General features: G+C 47.0%; 2 protein-coding genes across 3 annotated transcripts; one reads left to right on the top strand and one right to left on the bottom strand.

Moving 5' to 3' along the window:
* The first annotated feature begins 2,058 nt into the window (after positions 1-2,058).
* rest (RE1-silencing transcription factor) lies at positions 2,059-9,952 on the top strand. The gene is made up of 4 exons (XM_076986671.1): positions 2,059-2,247; positions 4,570-5,549; positions 5,861-5,944; positions 6,350-9,952. Exons 2-4 carry the CDS (start codon positions 4,580-4,582, stop codon positions 8,452-8,454), a joined length of 3,159 nt encoding a protein of 1,052 aa, XP_076842786.1. The 5' UTR covers positions 2,059-2,247; positions 4,570-4,579; the 3' UTR covers positions 8,455-9,952.
* A 680-nt stretch (positions 9,953-10,632) lies between these two features.
* noa1 (nitric oxide associated 1) lies at positions 10,633-14,463 on the bottom strand. Of its 2 annotated transcripts, none has more exons than XM_076986682.1 (7): positions 13,110-14,463; positions 12,756-12,917; positions 12,302-12,510; positions 12,087-12,218; positions 11,645-11,761; positions 11,248-11,365; positions 10,633-10,857 (listed from the first exon to the last, which is right to left on the bottom strand). In XM_076986682.1, the coding sequence occupies exons 1-7, from the start codon at positions 14,335-14,337 to the stop codon at positions 10,643-10,645; spliced, it is 2,181 nt and encodes a 726-aa protein (XP_076842797.1). In that variant the 5' UTR covers positions 14,338-14,463; the 3' UTR covers positions 10,633-10,642. The 2 variants fall into 2 exon arrangements, with proteins under 2 accessions (XP_076842797.1, XP_076842805.1); XM_076986690.1 differs by having other exon boundaries at positions 12,108-12,218.
* Between the last annotated feature and the right edge of the window lie 146 nt (positions 14,464-14,609).

Genomic DNA, 14,609 nt, shown 5'->3' with positions numbered 1-14,609 from the left:
ATGAGCAGAACGCTCTCGTCCGTTTTAAATAACGGGCGTCGTGTGCAACTGAGATTAAGAGTTTGTGAACAGGTTTTGTACGCCACTCAGTGGTTGCAAATGGTAATACGGGCTGATTTTTAAATGATACAGTATACCTTAATGTTGACACAGTCACTCCAAGCTGTATTATTTAGTTCGCTTTTATGTCTGATGTTTAGTTGATCATTCTTCTCAGTTCTAAGATTTTGGATGCCAAACAAACATTCGTTTTAAATGTATAAAAATGAATACAATTCTGCATATTATTAAATGGGAAAACTGTAAAAAAAAAAAAAAAAAAGAAAAAAAAAAGAAAAAGGAATTAATGAAAGCATGTGGTTAAAATCAATGTTAAAGTTATATAGTAAACATTCACAATCCACATTCACCTCGCAGACCACACAACAATGGTTAGGACAGTTTCTCCCTGTAAGGACTATACCAGTAAAAATGAGAAAGTCTGAAGATTTACAAAGGAGTAATAAAAGGGTTTTCAGTGAAGACATTGGAATTTGGCTCCTGACAGATATGAAATCTGTACTTTATACTCTCGTATTCTATAATCTACCTAAAATATATCCCTGTGGCAACATCCTTAAACATTGTATAGTTGATTATTGAAAACTGATAATCTTGAGTGTTTCTCAGGAACAATACAATACAGTGAACATGTGTGGTCTGAGGTTAGAAAATTAAGCTTCCTTCTGCAAATGAATAGGCTAGATACTTCACAGGCACAGGGGGAAGAATAGTCTGATATATCTTAACCAGTTATCACATATCTAAGCTATGATGAACACTTAGTCCTCAAAAATAAGAAAGGCTAAAAATATTCATGAAACATGTCATAATTATTTCTTAGATTCAAGATTCAAGAGATTTATTGTCATGTGCCCAGCAGAAACAGGCAGTTACACTGTGCAATGAAATTCTTACTTTGGTGTTTCTCCATTCACCATTAAAATTAAAATATTTAACAATACAATAGTAAGAAATAATACAAAAGTAAATAAGTAAATAAATATAAAAAATAAAGTGAATGTGAATATTTCGCAGGATGGCGAAAGTGTTTTGTGCAAAGTATGTGCGAATTCTGTGCAAAAAGACTATGGACATGTAAACATTGGAAGTTACTGACATGTAAAATATTTGAGATGTATGTGTAAACATTTAACATTAAGGGCATTTAAATGTGGTAAGGTGCAGAAACATGTAGAGCGTTGAGGGGGGCTTGAGAGGCGTTAACGAGCCAGATTGCCTGTGCGTAGAAACTGTTTGTCAGTCTTTTAGTCCTGGACTTCACACTCCTGTAGCGTCTGCCTGAAGGGAGGAGTGTAAAGAGTGAGTGCTGTGGGTGTGTACAGTCCTTGATTATGTTGCGTGATCTCCTGATTACTCTGGAGTGATAGATGTCCTGTAAGGGTGTGAAGGTAGTTCCTGAAATGGACTGTGCGGTTTTGGTGACCCGCTGGAGAGCCTTTCTGTCCTGCACAGTGCAGTTTCCATACCAGACCGTAATGGAGCTGCTAAGGACACTCTGGATGGTGCTTCTGTAGAAGGTGCTGAGAATTTTATGATGACATGCCAAACTTCCTCAGTATTTCATAGAATCTTCACAAAAAAAAAAAAAAAACTCTGAATTCACAGAGGATGACTATATTTGAAAATGAAATGATCATAGTGTTCCTTCACTCCTCGAGATGAAATATAATGATAATATAATATTTTATTTGTTTTATTTATGTATTTTTTATTATTATCAATAATAATAATAATTGTAGGGACAGTTAAACATGTTTAAACGTAGAACCCGTATAAGGCTGCCAACAACCAATTAGGACTGAAGTTCTTTTCATAACAACAAAAATGTAAAAAAAAAAAAAAGTACGTCCTTTTCCACAATGAGTACTGTTTTTGTGTTCACGTCTATAATAGTGCACGCCGCGTCGCGCCAAGGCTCCGTGCACGCGCGTAAACACAATAGTAAACTCTCAGGGCTCTGTGGCTCTGCGCGCGCGTGTAAACACAATAGTAAACTCTCAGCGCGCGAACAACAGGCCGCCCTGCGCGGACGCGCGCTGACGTCACGCGGCCGCGCGGACAGCGATGTGCTGGAATGTGTGTGTGAGAGAGCCTCGCGCTTCCCTGAACTAGCAGTTGGGGGGGAAAAACACGACTTCGAAAATCCTCGCCAAACATCACCGAAACACCGAACGAACACGGACGGTAAGTTATTTCCCCGACGCCCGGGACGTTTTAACAACTCAAACTCGACTTTTTGTACGGCAAAACGAAGTTAGGGAAAGTGTAAAAAATGGAGGAAGAGTTGAGGTAAAGGGGGGGGAGGAGGAGGGGGGAGGGGTGTTGCGCTGAGAGGAAGAGGCGCTGTCCAGCACGGAGATCAGGACCACGGCGAACACGCCGAATAAAAGTCATAAAACCAACTTTACTCGACAAACACGGCCCCAATCTCGCCCAAAAAACACTCTGTATTAAAAAAAGAAGTTATAACTGGTGTCGGGCAGCCCTGCATGTTCATAGTTGTCGTTGAAGAGTGCGTCCATCTTCCGGAGAAGTTGCTGAAGTTGTGGGGCTAAGCGCGGCTAGCGTCCCCGCTGGACAGCGACCCGCCCCGGGGCCGCCGGCCGCCTCTCGCCGCGCACAACACGCTTCACTGCCCCGGTGTCGTTTTAAAACCACTCGGTGTCCGGAAGGTGTTTGTAAAGTAGTTTTTTTTTGTTTTACGAGGAACGCGTTCTCGCATTTCTGTACACGGACCCCGCTAAAGTTGTCAAGACTTCCGACGAAGACGAAATAACGTTGTTTTTAATTTTAAAACCGTCCCTAAACCCATATTAAAAAGTTTGGCCCGAGTTGGTGTCTGGTTTGGGTCTTTATTCTGGTTCGGATAGCTGGTTTTTACCTCACGTCCTGGGAGCTGTCCAACCAGGTCGGGGTTTTTCTACAGAATGAGGCTTCCCCCCCTCGTTGCTTTATTTTCGAGAGTTAACCACACGAGTTAAACAAGAAAACTACATTTCAGGTGGTTTGTGTGAACCTCGTTGAACTAATCTCGCATCTCAACACCGAGCTGTGTCTCTCCCACAGTCGCCAGTGCTGTAAAATGGCCGAACTCGTGTTTGTGCGGCGGAGGCCTCGCTTGGTCTTCCTCTCAGTTTTGCTCTCATGACACATTTCTTTGCGTCGTTAAACGGAATGAAACCTGTTTTGTCAAAATAATTCCGGTTTGAACGGTACCTGAACTCCCTGGCTATCCTTAAAAACTTTGTGTTACATGTGTGAGATACCGACACTGTTGGAGAGAACTTCACATTGAAGCCTCGGACCTGATTTAGCAGGTGGAGAAACAACAGATAACGCCAAAATGAACCATGACTCATGAGGAACATGTCCATACACAGTACTGTTAGAAATGTCGCAGGGCGCTGTGTTCAACCTGAGTATTATATTATATTAGGCTATTTTTAGTCTATTGGTCGTTTATCTTACTGTTTTAAGTGTGTTTTTGGTGTTGGTTTGTTTGGACAGCTGTCCAAGAGACTTTAAGAAACTTTGGTTTGGAGTAGCACTAGGCTTAAGTGTTATTGCAGTGGCAACCTGGCAGTCATTATTTACTTTAGCTCTGTAGCAGGGGTGCACATTTGATAAAGCTTGAGTCCAGAGAAGATGTCTTGAAAAACGCCTTTACAAACAGAAACGAGATAGTAATAGAGGTCGGTGTGCCTCAGTAATTACTAATTACTGGGAATTTGCAGGGTTTTTTAATGACTTTACTACTGCTTTTTGAACAGTCTTCCCTCTTGCACCACTAAAATGGATTGGTCCACCCTTCCCCTTCTTGACATGTTGGTATTCTTCGTTTTTGAAGTGAATGTTGGTTGATTACATCAGTTACTGTTGAACAAGACTCATGATCAATGCTTTGTTGAAATCAGCTGATCTGGCAGAAGCAGTTCGGTCCTTTGGAGGATTTTAGACATGGCTGGTTCCAATCAAAATGCTGTGATCTATAATGCATGTGATCTCAAAAACATGGAGGTTCAGTTTGTTGGTACTGAAATCTGCCTTTGATGCAGCATACTTGCAGGCACAAGCCAGAGTGTTTTTACAACCTAATTTGCATGTAACGTGACCTTTTGTCATCCTATTTAATTTAGCCTAAGCCTGTGAAGAATGACTTGGTACAACAATGAAATGACAACATCCAAAAGAACAATTCTATACAGGACTCATTACATGTAGATATGTCACTTGTTTCAAACTGTTTAATAATTCATGAATTAAGCAAAGTTCTAGTTTGGTGAGGAGTGGTTTCAGTTTTGGAGGGCCATGGCTTTGTGGAGTCCAGTTTTTGACATACCTAATCTAATCACTAAACTAATTCACTGAAGGTTTTTATCACTTGTGTATTAGTTTAATCTGTATTGTTGGAACAGGGAAAGTGCAGAGGCTTTAAAAGATGTAGTTTGTGTTAATCTGAGGAATGACAGTCATGTCTGTGTTCTCTCCCCCCCCCCCCACACACAGCTGATTGAGCATGTCTGCTCAGACAGTGTTTGCGCTGGGCTCGGGCATGTTCGTGCCCTCCCGGGGCATCCCGATGCCCGACGAGGGCCACGAGCTGCCCGAGCTGCCCCGCACGGACTTGCCAGCCCCTCAGCTGGTTATGCTGGCCAACGTGGCCCTGACGTCGGAGGGAGCCCCGGGCGACTGTGTCGTGGAGGAGAAGCAGATGGTGGAGCTGAAGAACGTGGGCTGTAGCAGCTACTCCGACAGCGAGGACGAGAACGTGATACGCTACAGCTACGACAACTCCGACTCGCCGCCGAGCCCGTACCTCGAGGGAGACGCCCCCAGCCAGGCGGAGCCCGGGCCGGCGGCGGAGCCCGTCGTGGAAAGGGTGGAGGACACCAGAGAGGAGACGAGGCCGGAGGACCTCTCCAAGCCCCCCAGCTCGAGTCCTCCGGCCGAGGGCACCACCCCGGTCAAGCGCAAGCACAGCCAAGCGGTGGCACCCGTGCCAGCCACCGCGGCAGAGCCCCCCAAAAAGAAGAAGAAGCCGTTCTACTGCAAGCCGTGCCAGTACCAGGCGGCGTGCGAAGAGGAGTTCATCCGCCACATCCGCGTGCACAGCACCAAGAAGATGATCGTCATCAACGGCGCGGCCGACTCGGACGACGAGGCTGCCTCCGGAGGCCCCGCCCAGCAGCAGGGGGCGGAGAACGGCGCCGCCGGGGCCTGCACCAAGGGCGTCATCCGGTGCGAGCGCTGCGGCTACAACACCAACCGCTACGACCACTACATGGCCCACCTCCGGCACCACAAGAACGAAGGAGACGACCAGAGGGTGTTCAGGTGCACCATCTGCCCCTACTCCACCGTCAGCCAGTACCACTGGAAGAAGCACCTGAGGAACCATTTCCCCAGCAAGCTGTTCACGTGCAACCAGTGCTTCTACTTCTCCGACAGGAAGAATAACTACATACAGCACATTCGCACCCACACTGGTGAGTAGAGTCTTTTACTACAAGGGCTTTTGAGTTTTGCAAGGGTCTTTAACGTTTATTTAATATATTCTAATGTTTTTTTAATGCTAATGATTTTATGTGGATGTGTGAATTATCGCAAAACATTACCGTAACATCTTTTAGTATGAAGTGGGAATGTATAACACACGGCCTTCGCCTGGTTAAGGTGTGGTGATCCTCACCCTCTTGCATGTATTGGATTACAGTTGAGTGAACATGGAAAGTTGGTTTTAAGCCAATTAGAGTTTCCAGTTTGATCGTGGCCATTTCGTCACCTATCCCTGTTCTAGGTGAACGTCCTTTCCAGTGTCTTTATTGCGACTACTCGAGCTCACAGAAGACTCACCTCACCAGACACATGAGAACACACTCAGGTGAGTGTTTCATCCATCCCCTAAAAGTGGCCAGTTACTCAGTGTTCTCTGGTATTTAATTGAAGTTAATACAGTAAAATTAGAGGAAAAAAAATGTTTTTGTAAAAACCTATTGTGATTAACTAGGCTGGTACCACCTAACTTTCAGTCTTAGTTTGGTCACAACACCTCTTTTCTCTTTTGTTGCTCACCACGGAGCCAGATGGCTTTGGATAAAATGGGAACAGGTTTGTGTTGCTGAGTCTTGGAGTGATTTCAGTTCTTTACTGCGATGAGTCTTCATTTGTCTTTAAAAGATTTCCCTGCATGAGGCTGGTGTTTTGTGCCGTTTTGTGCTTAGAAGTAGGAAGATAAAATGGACACGTTTAATGCTGACCCCATGACTTTCACATGCCTTTCAAACAGGTGAGCGGCCTTTCAAGTGTGATAGTTGCAGCTACTTGGCAGCCAATCAGCACGAGGTGACCCGCCACGCCCGGCAGGTGCACAACGGGCCCAAACCCTTGAGCTGCCCCTACTGCCAGTACAAGACGGCCGACCGCAGCAACTTCAAGAAGCACGTGGAGCTCCACGTCAACCCGCGCCAGTTCCTGTGTCCCGTGTGCAAGTACGCCGCGTCTAAGAAGTGCAACCTGCAGTACCACATCAAGTCCCGCCACCCCGGCTGCTCGGACATCTCCATGGACGTGTCAAAGGTCAGGCTGAGGGTCAAGAAGGCGGACGGCGAGGAGGTCGCGACCTCCCCGGGCGGGAAGCAGGGCGAGGAGGCGGAGCAGCAGGACGACGGGGAGACGACGGAGGGCGACTCGTGCTCGGGACCCATGAACCTCTCCGTTAGGAAGAGCGGGAAAACCGGCAGGAGGTCCGCAGAGCTGCCCGGGCGAGAGAAATCCGGCAAGGCCAGCGAGAAGAGGGCGGAGAAACGAGCAGGGCAGAAAAGCGAGGGCAGGAAGGTGAGAGGGAGAGCGGCGGAGAAGGCCGACCCCGTGGAGACACCAGCCACACCCTGCACAGACAAGACACACGCTAAAAGGGACAAGGACCTGAAAAAAGCGGAAAAGGCTACAAAATCCGCGGAGAAAGTTCGCCGAAGTCGGTCTAAAAAAGAGAAGGCGGCCAAGGTCAACGTCCAGGAGGAGGAGGAGGAGGCGGCCAAAGACCAGAACGCAGCAGAAGTGGAGCGAGGAGCGGACTCGGAGGGAGGGCGGGAGAGCGGTCAGCAGAGACGGAGAGAAGACGCGGAGGAGCGGAAAGAGAGGGGGAGGACGGGGAGAGAAAACGGACCACGGGGCGAGAAGGAGGATGGAGAGAGGGAGGCGGAGAACACCAAGGATGCCGGCCCCAAGAAGGCGGCGGCGTCCAGGAAAGCGGGCAAGAAGCCAGCCAAAGCAGCCAAGGGTGAGCAGAAAGAGTCCTCCATGAGCCGCGGCGAGACGTTCAGGGAGGCCAAGGCGGTGAAGCGCAAAGCCGAGGATACGGACTCGCCGCACGGGGCTTCAGCCCGGCACGACCGCCGTCCGGAGAAGGTCAGACGCAAGGCAGAGAAGGCGTCGGAGCGGCCGTCGACGAGCGCCACAGTGGCCGAGCCTGCCAAGAGCAAGGGGTCGAAGGGCAAAGCCCGGCCCAGCAGGAGGGGCACGAGCAAGGCAGAGACGACGGTGCCAGAACCCGAGATCCCCAGCGAGAGTGTGGATGTCAGCAGGGCGGATGGGACGCCGGATGCCTCACAGCGAGACGCTATGCCACCTTCAGGGCCTGAGCAGGTACCCGAGACACTCATCGCACACCAGGCCCTGGAGAAGCCCTCGCCACAGTGCACGGAGAAGTGTACTGCACAGAAACCTACATTACCACAACAGGAGGAAGAGCCCGCACTGCTCGCACGTCCAGCAGATGGCGCTCCAATGGATCTCAGCTCGGTAGAGGAAGGTCCTGGATCTACTACAAAGGATCCTCAAATAACGGAGACCTTGCAGAGAACTTCAGAGGAACTGGCTGCAGGAGAGGAGCAGCAGTCTGGAAGCACAGAAGAAAACATCAGGGCTGAAGATCAGTGCAAGGGGTCCGGTAAAGCCCAGGAGGCCCCGGAGGTGGACAGCGGGAACGAGGAGATCCCATCCCCCACCGAGCACGAGAGCGACCCGGGGTTCAGGCAGGAGCCGGCAGCCAAGAGCTCCTCGCTGGAGCTCCCAGGGCCGACGCGGCGCAAACCCGCAGACGCGGAGGACGACGAGGGCATCCACAGCCACGACGGCGGAAGCGACATCAGCGACTGTGCCTCGGAGGGGAGCTACGACTCCGGCCTCAACGGGCTGGCGGCTACCGCCGAGGGCTCGGAGAAGCTTCCGAGCACCCCCACGGAGGAGCTTCCGTCTCCAACGCAGCTGCTTAGTCACACGTGTGTGTTCTGCGACCGCACGTTCCCGCTGGAGATGGACTACAGACGTCACCTGCACCGCCACCTGGTTAACGTGTATTACCTGGAGACAGCCATGCAGAAGGACAAGTAACACATGGAGTTCATACGGTCACTTTTCACACCATGTATCTATTTTTGTTTTTTATTTTTTATTTTTTTTCTTCGCCTGGTTAAAAGCAGTTTGTATGCACTTTTTTTGTCATGTGTGGTTGTCTTCTGAAGTGAGGAGAGTTATGGAATATATGTTTATAAAATTTCAGCCGTCATGTGGATGCTGAACACCTTTTAAAACCGATTTAGAATTAAACCATAATAATGATTCGTCATATACTACTAAAACCATTTCATGGACGAACTGCTACTGTTTCAGGTGCTCACCGTCTCTGCACCATCACCTCAGTGTTTCCCTGTTTATACAGTTATCGCTGACCTGTGCCGCATAACGAGGCATGTAATGATTAGAGCAGCGCTGATGTAATTATCCATATTTTTGTACTTGCGTAGCTTCCAAAATAACCAAGAACTGACTTCAACTCTCAGTGGTGTCCTGATGAGCCTTTAAAGAAAAGACCCCCCCCCCCCCCTTCATTATCACACCGCTTGAAGGTAACAAAGGCGACGCATCTCTGAAAGACAGTGCATCACTCCTCTGTCCACCCCCGCCAGGATTCCACAGAGCCGGGCGGCCGGCCGTGAATAGCACAGAGTGGAGTCTCTGTCTTTTTAGATCACTCCTCTCCAGTGGAGAGAGAAAGAGAGGGAGGGAGAGAGAGAGAAAGAGAGGGAGGGAGAGAGAGAAAGAGAGGGAGGGAGAGGGGCAGTGACAGCAAGAATGCAACGACACATTAACATTTGTGGACCGGTTGGCGTCTGCGCGACATTTGAAGGACACTTGACAGCCAGTGAGGTTTTTTGTTTTTCAACTTTTACTTGCTCTCACAGATAGAAGCAACGATTTAACACAGTAGAACGTCTGCTTCACCTTCATTTAGTACAGTACCTGCCCGACTATATAAACACCCAGAGAATAACCAAGACACCAGGTAGGGCGAGCTGGACCCCCGCGTAACCCACTCACCTCCCACCTCCGCTGGGACTCTCATCAGTACTGAAGCTAGAAGAAACTAAACAGGCCTTTTCTTTTCTTCATCATCTTTCAGCAGTTTCTGTTCTTACAGTCCAAAGATGATTTCATGGCCCTCCCGCTCCTATTGAGACTGTACATATTACTCCTCCTTTCTCTAGTGCCTCTGACAATCTGTTTTTTTCTTCAAACTTTCTTATGGTGCGCATTAATTTTTTCTGAAGAACTTTTAAAAGATTTTTTTTCCTCCTGTTCCTTCTATTACTGTTCCTAAAAAAATTTAATTGAATTGTGGAACATTGCAGGAAATACTGCAAACCGGAATTGATTGATTTTTTGTTTGTTTGTTTGTTTTTGCTATTCCAAAGCTGATGTGATCTGTATAATCTGTATTTGAAATGCATTCGATTTTATATGGCCTTATTTTCAATCGGTGTGTCAGTCAATATCTGTGCCATATTGTTTAAAATAAGAAGAATGAAAAAGATATAGACACCTTTAGCGAGTTCAGTGCAATATTGTTTATTGGATATCATACCAAAGCAAGACGCTCCCCCAGCATTGTGCCAGGCACCGATGGACTAAATGGATACTTAGACTGTCAGATACTGTTGCTGTAGGTGCATTATCATCTCTTAGTACACAAACCTACTTATTTTCTTCTCTCCTTTCTATAGATATAAGATTTTCAACTGAAATAACACCCCCCCCCCCCCCCCCCCCCAGATGTCATGTAATCAACGTGTTGGTGTCATTTTAGTTTGTGCAGATAGTAATACTGTATCAGTTGAGATGTGTCAAATTAAAGTTGAAATTTAGTTCCTTCAAAGAAAGTTAATGTGTCCTAGCTCGGTGTTGTATGTAAACAACCAATATTTCAATAAAAAAATCTTGTACCCCCACATAATTTTGTTAAATCTTTAGTCTTAATATTACTATAAAACTCTACAACCCTTCAAAATTACACAAAGAAAATCAGTACATGAGACATTATATATATATTTACAATTGAACTGTACAGTTACAGGATTACCAACACCATCAGGGAAACTTGTTGAGTTTTGTTCAGACTTGTGCAGTAGCCTCATAAAGACCAAAACACCTAATTTCATGAAGTGCACTGCTGCAGGTGGGCCACATGTATAACGTCTCCGTGACGAATCTCACGTTACAGTACCCGGAGAGGCGTGAGCCTTCATCTCCTCATCTTGGCCCGCACCTTGAGACTCGAGTCCACCAGTGCCGGCGGCTTCCTGGTTTTGTAGGCGGGGCTCTTGCGGATCCGATCCCCCTTCACGTTGACGATGTGGGGGAGGAGGGGCGGGTTCCGCAGACACAGCCCCGCCCCCTCCGGAGCGTGGGCCCGCAGCACGATGCGCTCGCCTTCTGCTGCTGTCACGGCAACCCAACCTGAGGAGGGTCATTTGAATACGTTTCTTTAGATTTCATTAAGCCCGACAGACAGGGAGCTAATCTCAGCGGGGCAGCGCTTCTGTAGTTTGGTTAGGCCTGACAATGCACAAGACGTTTCGACGTGTGTAACATATTTAACAAAATAATAAATAAACGTATTAAAACTAAAAATCCCCCACCCATAACAAAATAATAAATTACAATAATTTTGTATTGTTACACTGATGAAACTATACAAGTTTTAACTTAATAACTTAATGAAAACTACTAAATAAGAAGTGTCAATGTTACCAGTAATGGGTGCTTGCTTTGACACCCTTTGTTTAACCCTGCAGTTAGAAAGCAGCTGAGGCTGAAGTCCCAGCACAGCAGCTGTGACCCAGTTACCTGCTGCGGAGAGTTTGATGTCCGTCACGGCCGTGTTGAGACCGCGGCCCTGGAGCACCAGGTCTTGGGGCACGAGAGGGGGAAAGTTCTTCATGCGTTCTTGTCCACCCATTGGCACCTGGATGGGGAAGTTTTGAAGTTATGAAAGTTACCTCAAAGTTCATTTAAGCTACCTTAAGCTATTAAGTTAGCTCTGGAATTCAGCCAGAGTAGAATAACAACCTGCTTCACGATCTTTTTTCATCCATGTGCTACTTGTAGTGATGTTTTTATACATGGAACAAGTACTTTTCTAAGGCATCCGTGTATTTTACTTTACTTCATGAATATGCAAATTACAAAACCTGAACCTAAATGAGTGCTTGGTGTTGGTTTTGATTCCGGCTATAACACTCACGGCGAGTAGCGTGCTGCCAGCGTGCTTCTGGTAGATGGCGTCAGCTTTCTCCAAACTGGTGATGTGGACTGGGATTTGGGACGAAGCGACAACGGTAAACCAGCACAGGTGATCCCCCTGGTCCGGGTAGAAGACAGACGGAGCTGCACTCGAGATCTAACAAGTAACGGGGATCTGCTCGTACGAGCTGATGTTGTCGTTTATAGTACAAGGTAAACCTCTGGTCAACACGCTTGAAGCTTGATGTTCGCTCGTGGTGTTTGGCCATAATCCACAATATTTAAGATTCCACATTTAAGCCAAGAAAGAATTTTAAACATGTAAAACTACTTGCTAATTAGTAAATAACACTTTTATGGTTTGTATCCAAATTATTTAAATTATATTAAAATAGAATTTAAAAATGTAAATGCACCTCAGTTTTAAAATTATGAAAACATACCTCCAAGAAATCGATTCGTACCAGAGCTCCCATGAATAACACCAGACCAGGTTTCAAGACAAACGTCCTCGGGACGATGGCGTGTGTGGGTACCACTGTCTTCACTTCCTGTTCGCTCAACAGGCTAAGAACCTTGAAAAGGAAAGTGTGAGCTAAAACAATCACTTCTCACTTCATCTGTAACATTCACCTGCAGCACTGTGGGAGAGACTCACATCATGCTCTTTCATGATGCCCGGGGTATCGTAGAACCAGTGGGCGTCTTTGATCTCATTGTAGGACAGCTCCATCTCCTCAGTGGGCTCATGCTTTGGTTTCCCAGCGTCATCATCCTTCATGTCCTCGCCGAAACTCAGACTGTCGATGTCAAACTCTATGTCTTTCCTCGAAGGCTGCTGAACTCGGAAAGTCCTCCCAACGTGGCCTACGATGAATGCCAGAATATTCATCGCTGTAGCAGTGATAACCATATCAAATCAAATCAAATATATTTGTATAGTGCTTTTCACAACACATGTTGTCACAAAGCACTTTACAGGATTTACAAGGTTAACAATACTACGATATGATGATAATGCCCACACCAAAGGTTTATGAAGGGTTATGAATCATGGCAGCACAATCCAACATTCAACTCATCACATCTTTCCAAATCCAATCCTAACTCACCAACCAGGTATCCCTGACGCTGGAACTGCTGGATCCTCTTCAGCTCTTCTGGAGGGAGGTCGTTCTGCTCCAGGACCGCCTGACGTAGGCGCTCTGCTCGTCTGAACAGTCGGTGTGGTGTTGGGTTGATGATGGGGAACTTCAACAGGTTCAGTGTCGTTCCTTCACCAACAACAGAATAAATTAAGTGTTTTTGGGCTAGGGACACTTACAGCTCTGGACAAGAAGCTCTCCAAAAATACAAATGAATTATGTTGGTCACTCATTCAGTCAGATGGATGTATGGGACTCGATTCATGTTGTGGTCCGAGATTTAATTCGGTATAAACACGGTGGCACTGGGTGAGGTCTTACCTGGCCACGGAGAAATTGTGGCTTTGTGGATCACGTCCGTCGCCCTGGTCTTGCAGTAATCAGACTCAAGCAGGGTGTTAAACAGAGTCGACTTGCCAGCGTTGGCGGTCCCAACCAGATACACATCGCCCTTGTACTTCCAGGTCGTCTGCAGTCTTGTGATCAGGTTCTCGATGCCGTATCCTGTTTTGGCACTAATTAGGTGAATGTCTTTGAGGTCACGGGTGGGGATTCCCATATCGGAACAATACTGTACAAGTTGCCTTTTGATCCGAGGCAAGTAATTCTCAGAGTCTCCAGGTAACAAATCCACTTTGTTCCCCAAAATCACGATGTGCTTGTTTTTGCCCACGAGCTGAGGCAGGTCAGGGATGATGGAGTCTGGAATGTCAAGGAGATCCACAATCAGCAGCACAAGTGCCTTTTCTGGCTTAATCCTGCTGACAATCTTCCTGTACTCTTCTGTCGACATCGTTACGTTCAGAGCCTTCTGGTGGTGCATCAGCAGGAAGCAGCGTTGGCATATAGCCGTCTTCAGTTTGTCCTCCCCTATTAGTTGTGTGAACTTCTCACTAGGCAGGTAGCCAGGAACCTCTGGGGCGGTGCAGTGCATCAGTGCTCCGCAGCCGCAGCAGCAGACGTCACTGGCAGGCACATCTTCGTCCGGAGTTCCATAAACTTTCTGCAGTTTCTTAGCTTTCTTCTTTTTGGAACATTTTACGTCTTCAAGAGGAAATCCCACGTCACTGAACTCAATGCAAGACTCTCTGTCCACCTTCTCGCTTATGACATCTTCTAAAGACCGCAGTTGCAATTCCAAAGCTTTCTCTCGCAGTCCTGTGTCTGTTTTATTCTCTCTCTTGGTCTTCATTAACGGAGCTGCAGGAGGTTCTTCGGGGACCCGCTCCACTACGTTGTCCACACATTCACATTCGTCGAGAAAAACAAACTCCTCGTTTTTCTCTGGTTCCACCGAGGAGTACCTCTCTACAGTCACCTCACCCCGGAACCTACCTGAAGGGTCTTGAGTGCTGTAATATCGTAGGTGTGATCTCCTGTGTGAACTAGTGGGGTGGTGTGTGTGGCCCTTCAGGAGTGAGTCCCAGTATAACCACCTCTCACCTCCCCCCCCACACTGCCACTGCACCTGCCCCACACACAGAGACATATGTCTCGAGTACTTACAAAGAGGAAACCTGCATATGGAGACCTGTAATAACTTATTCATTGCTACGATATTTACCAACAGGGAGATCACACAGTCTGTTGTTGTATCAATAAACTATCAACACCGTGAGAAACTCCCCTATAAACACACGTGAACTAAACCACGGTGTTGTTCTGTCTCCCGAAAAATACGTCACCGGAAGTAGACGCTTATCGAACTATGTTGTTGTATTACTGCGTAGTAGAATATTGCTATTAGAATAATAATTTTTTTAATTTATTAAAATTACGACTGTTTCGATCGTCCATTTCACGACTGTTATGTTTATTAAT

This window comes from Brachyhypopomus gauderio, chromosome 2, assembly GCF_052324685.1.
Source record: "Brachyhypopomus gauderio isolate BG-103 chromosome 2, BGAUD_0.2, whole genome shotgun sequence".
NCBI classification, from domain to species: Eukaryota; Metazoa; Chordata; class Actinopteri; order Gymnotiformes; family Hypopomidae; genus Brachyhypopomus; species Brachyhypopomus gauderio.
The sequence above is the reverse complement of the archived record's forward strand: the minus strand, read 5'-3'. Positions and strand labels throughout refer to the sequence as shown.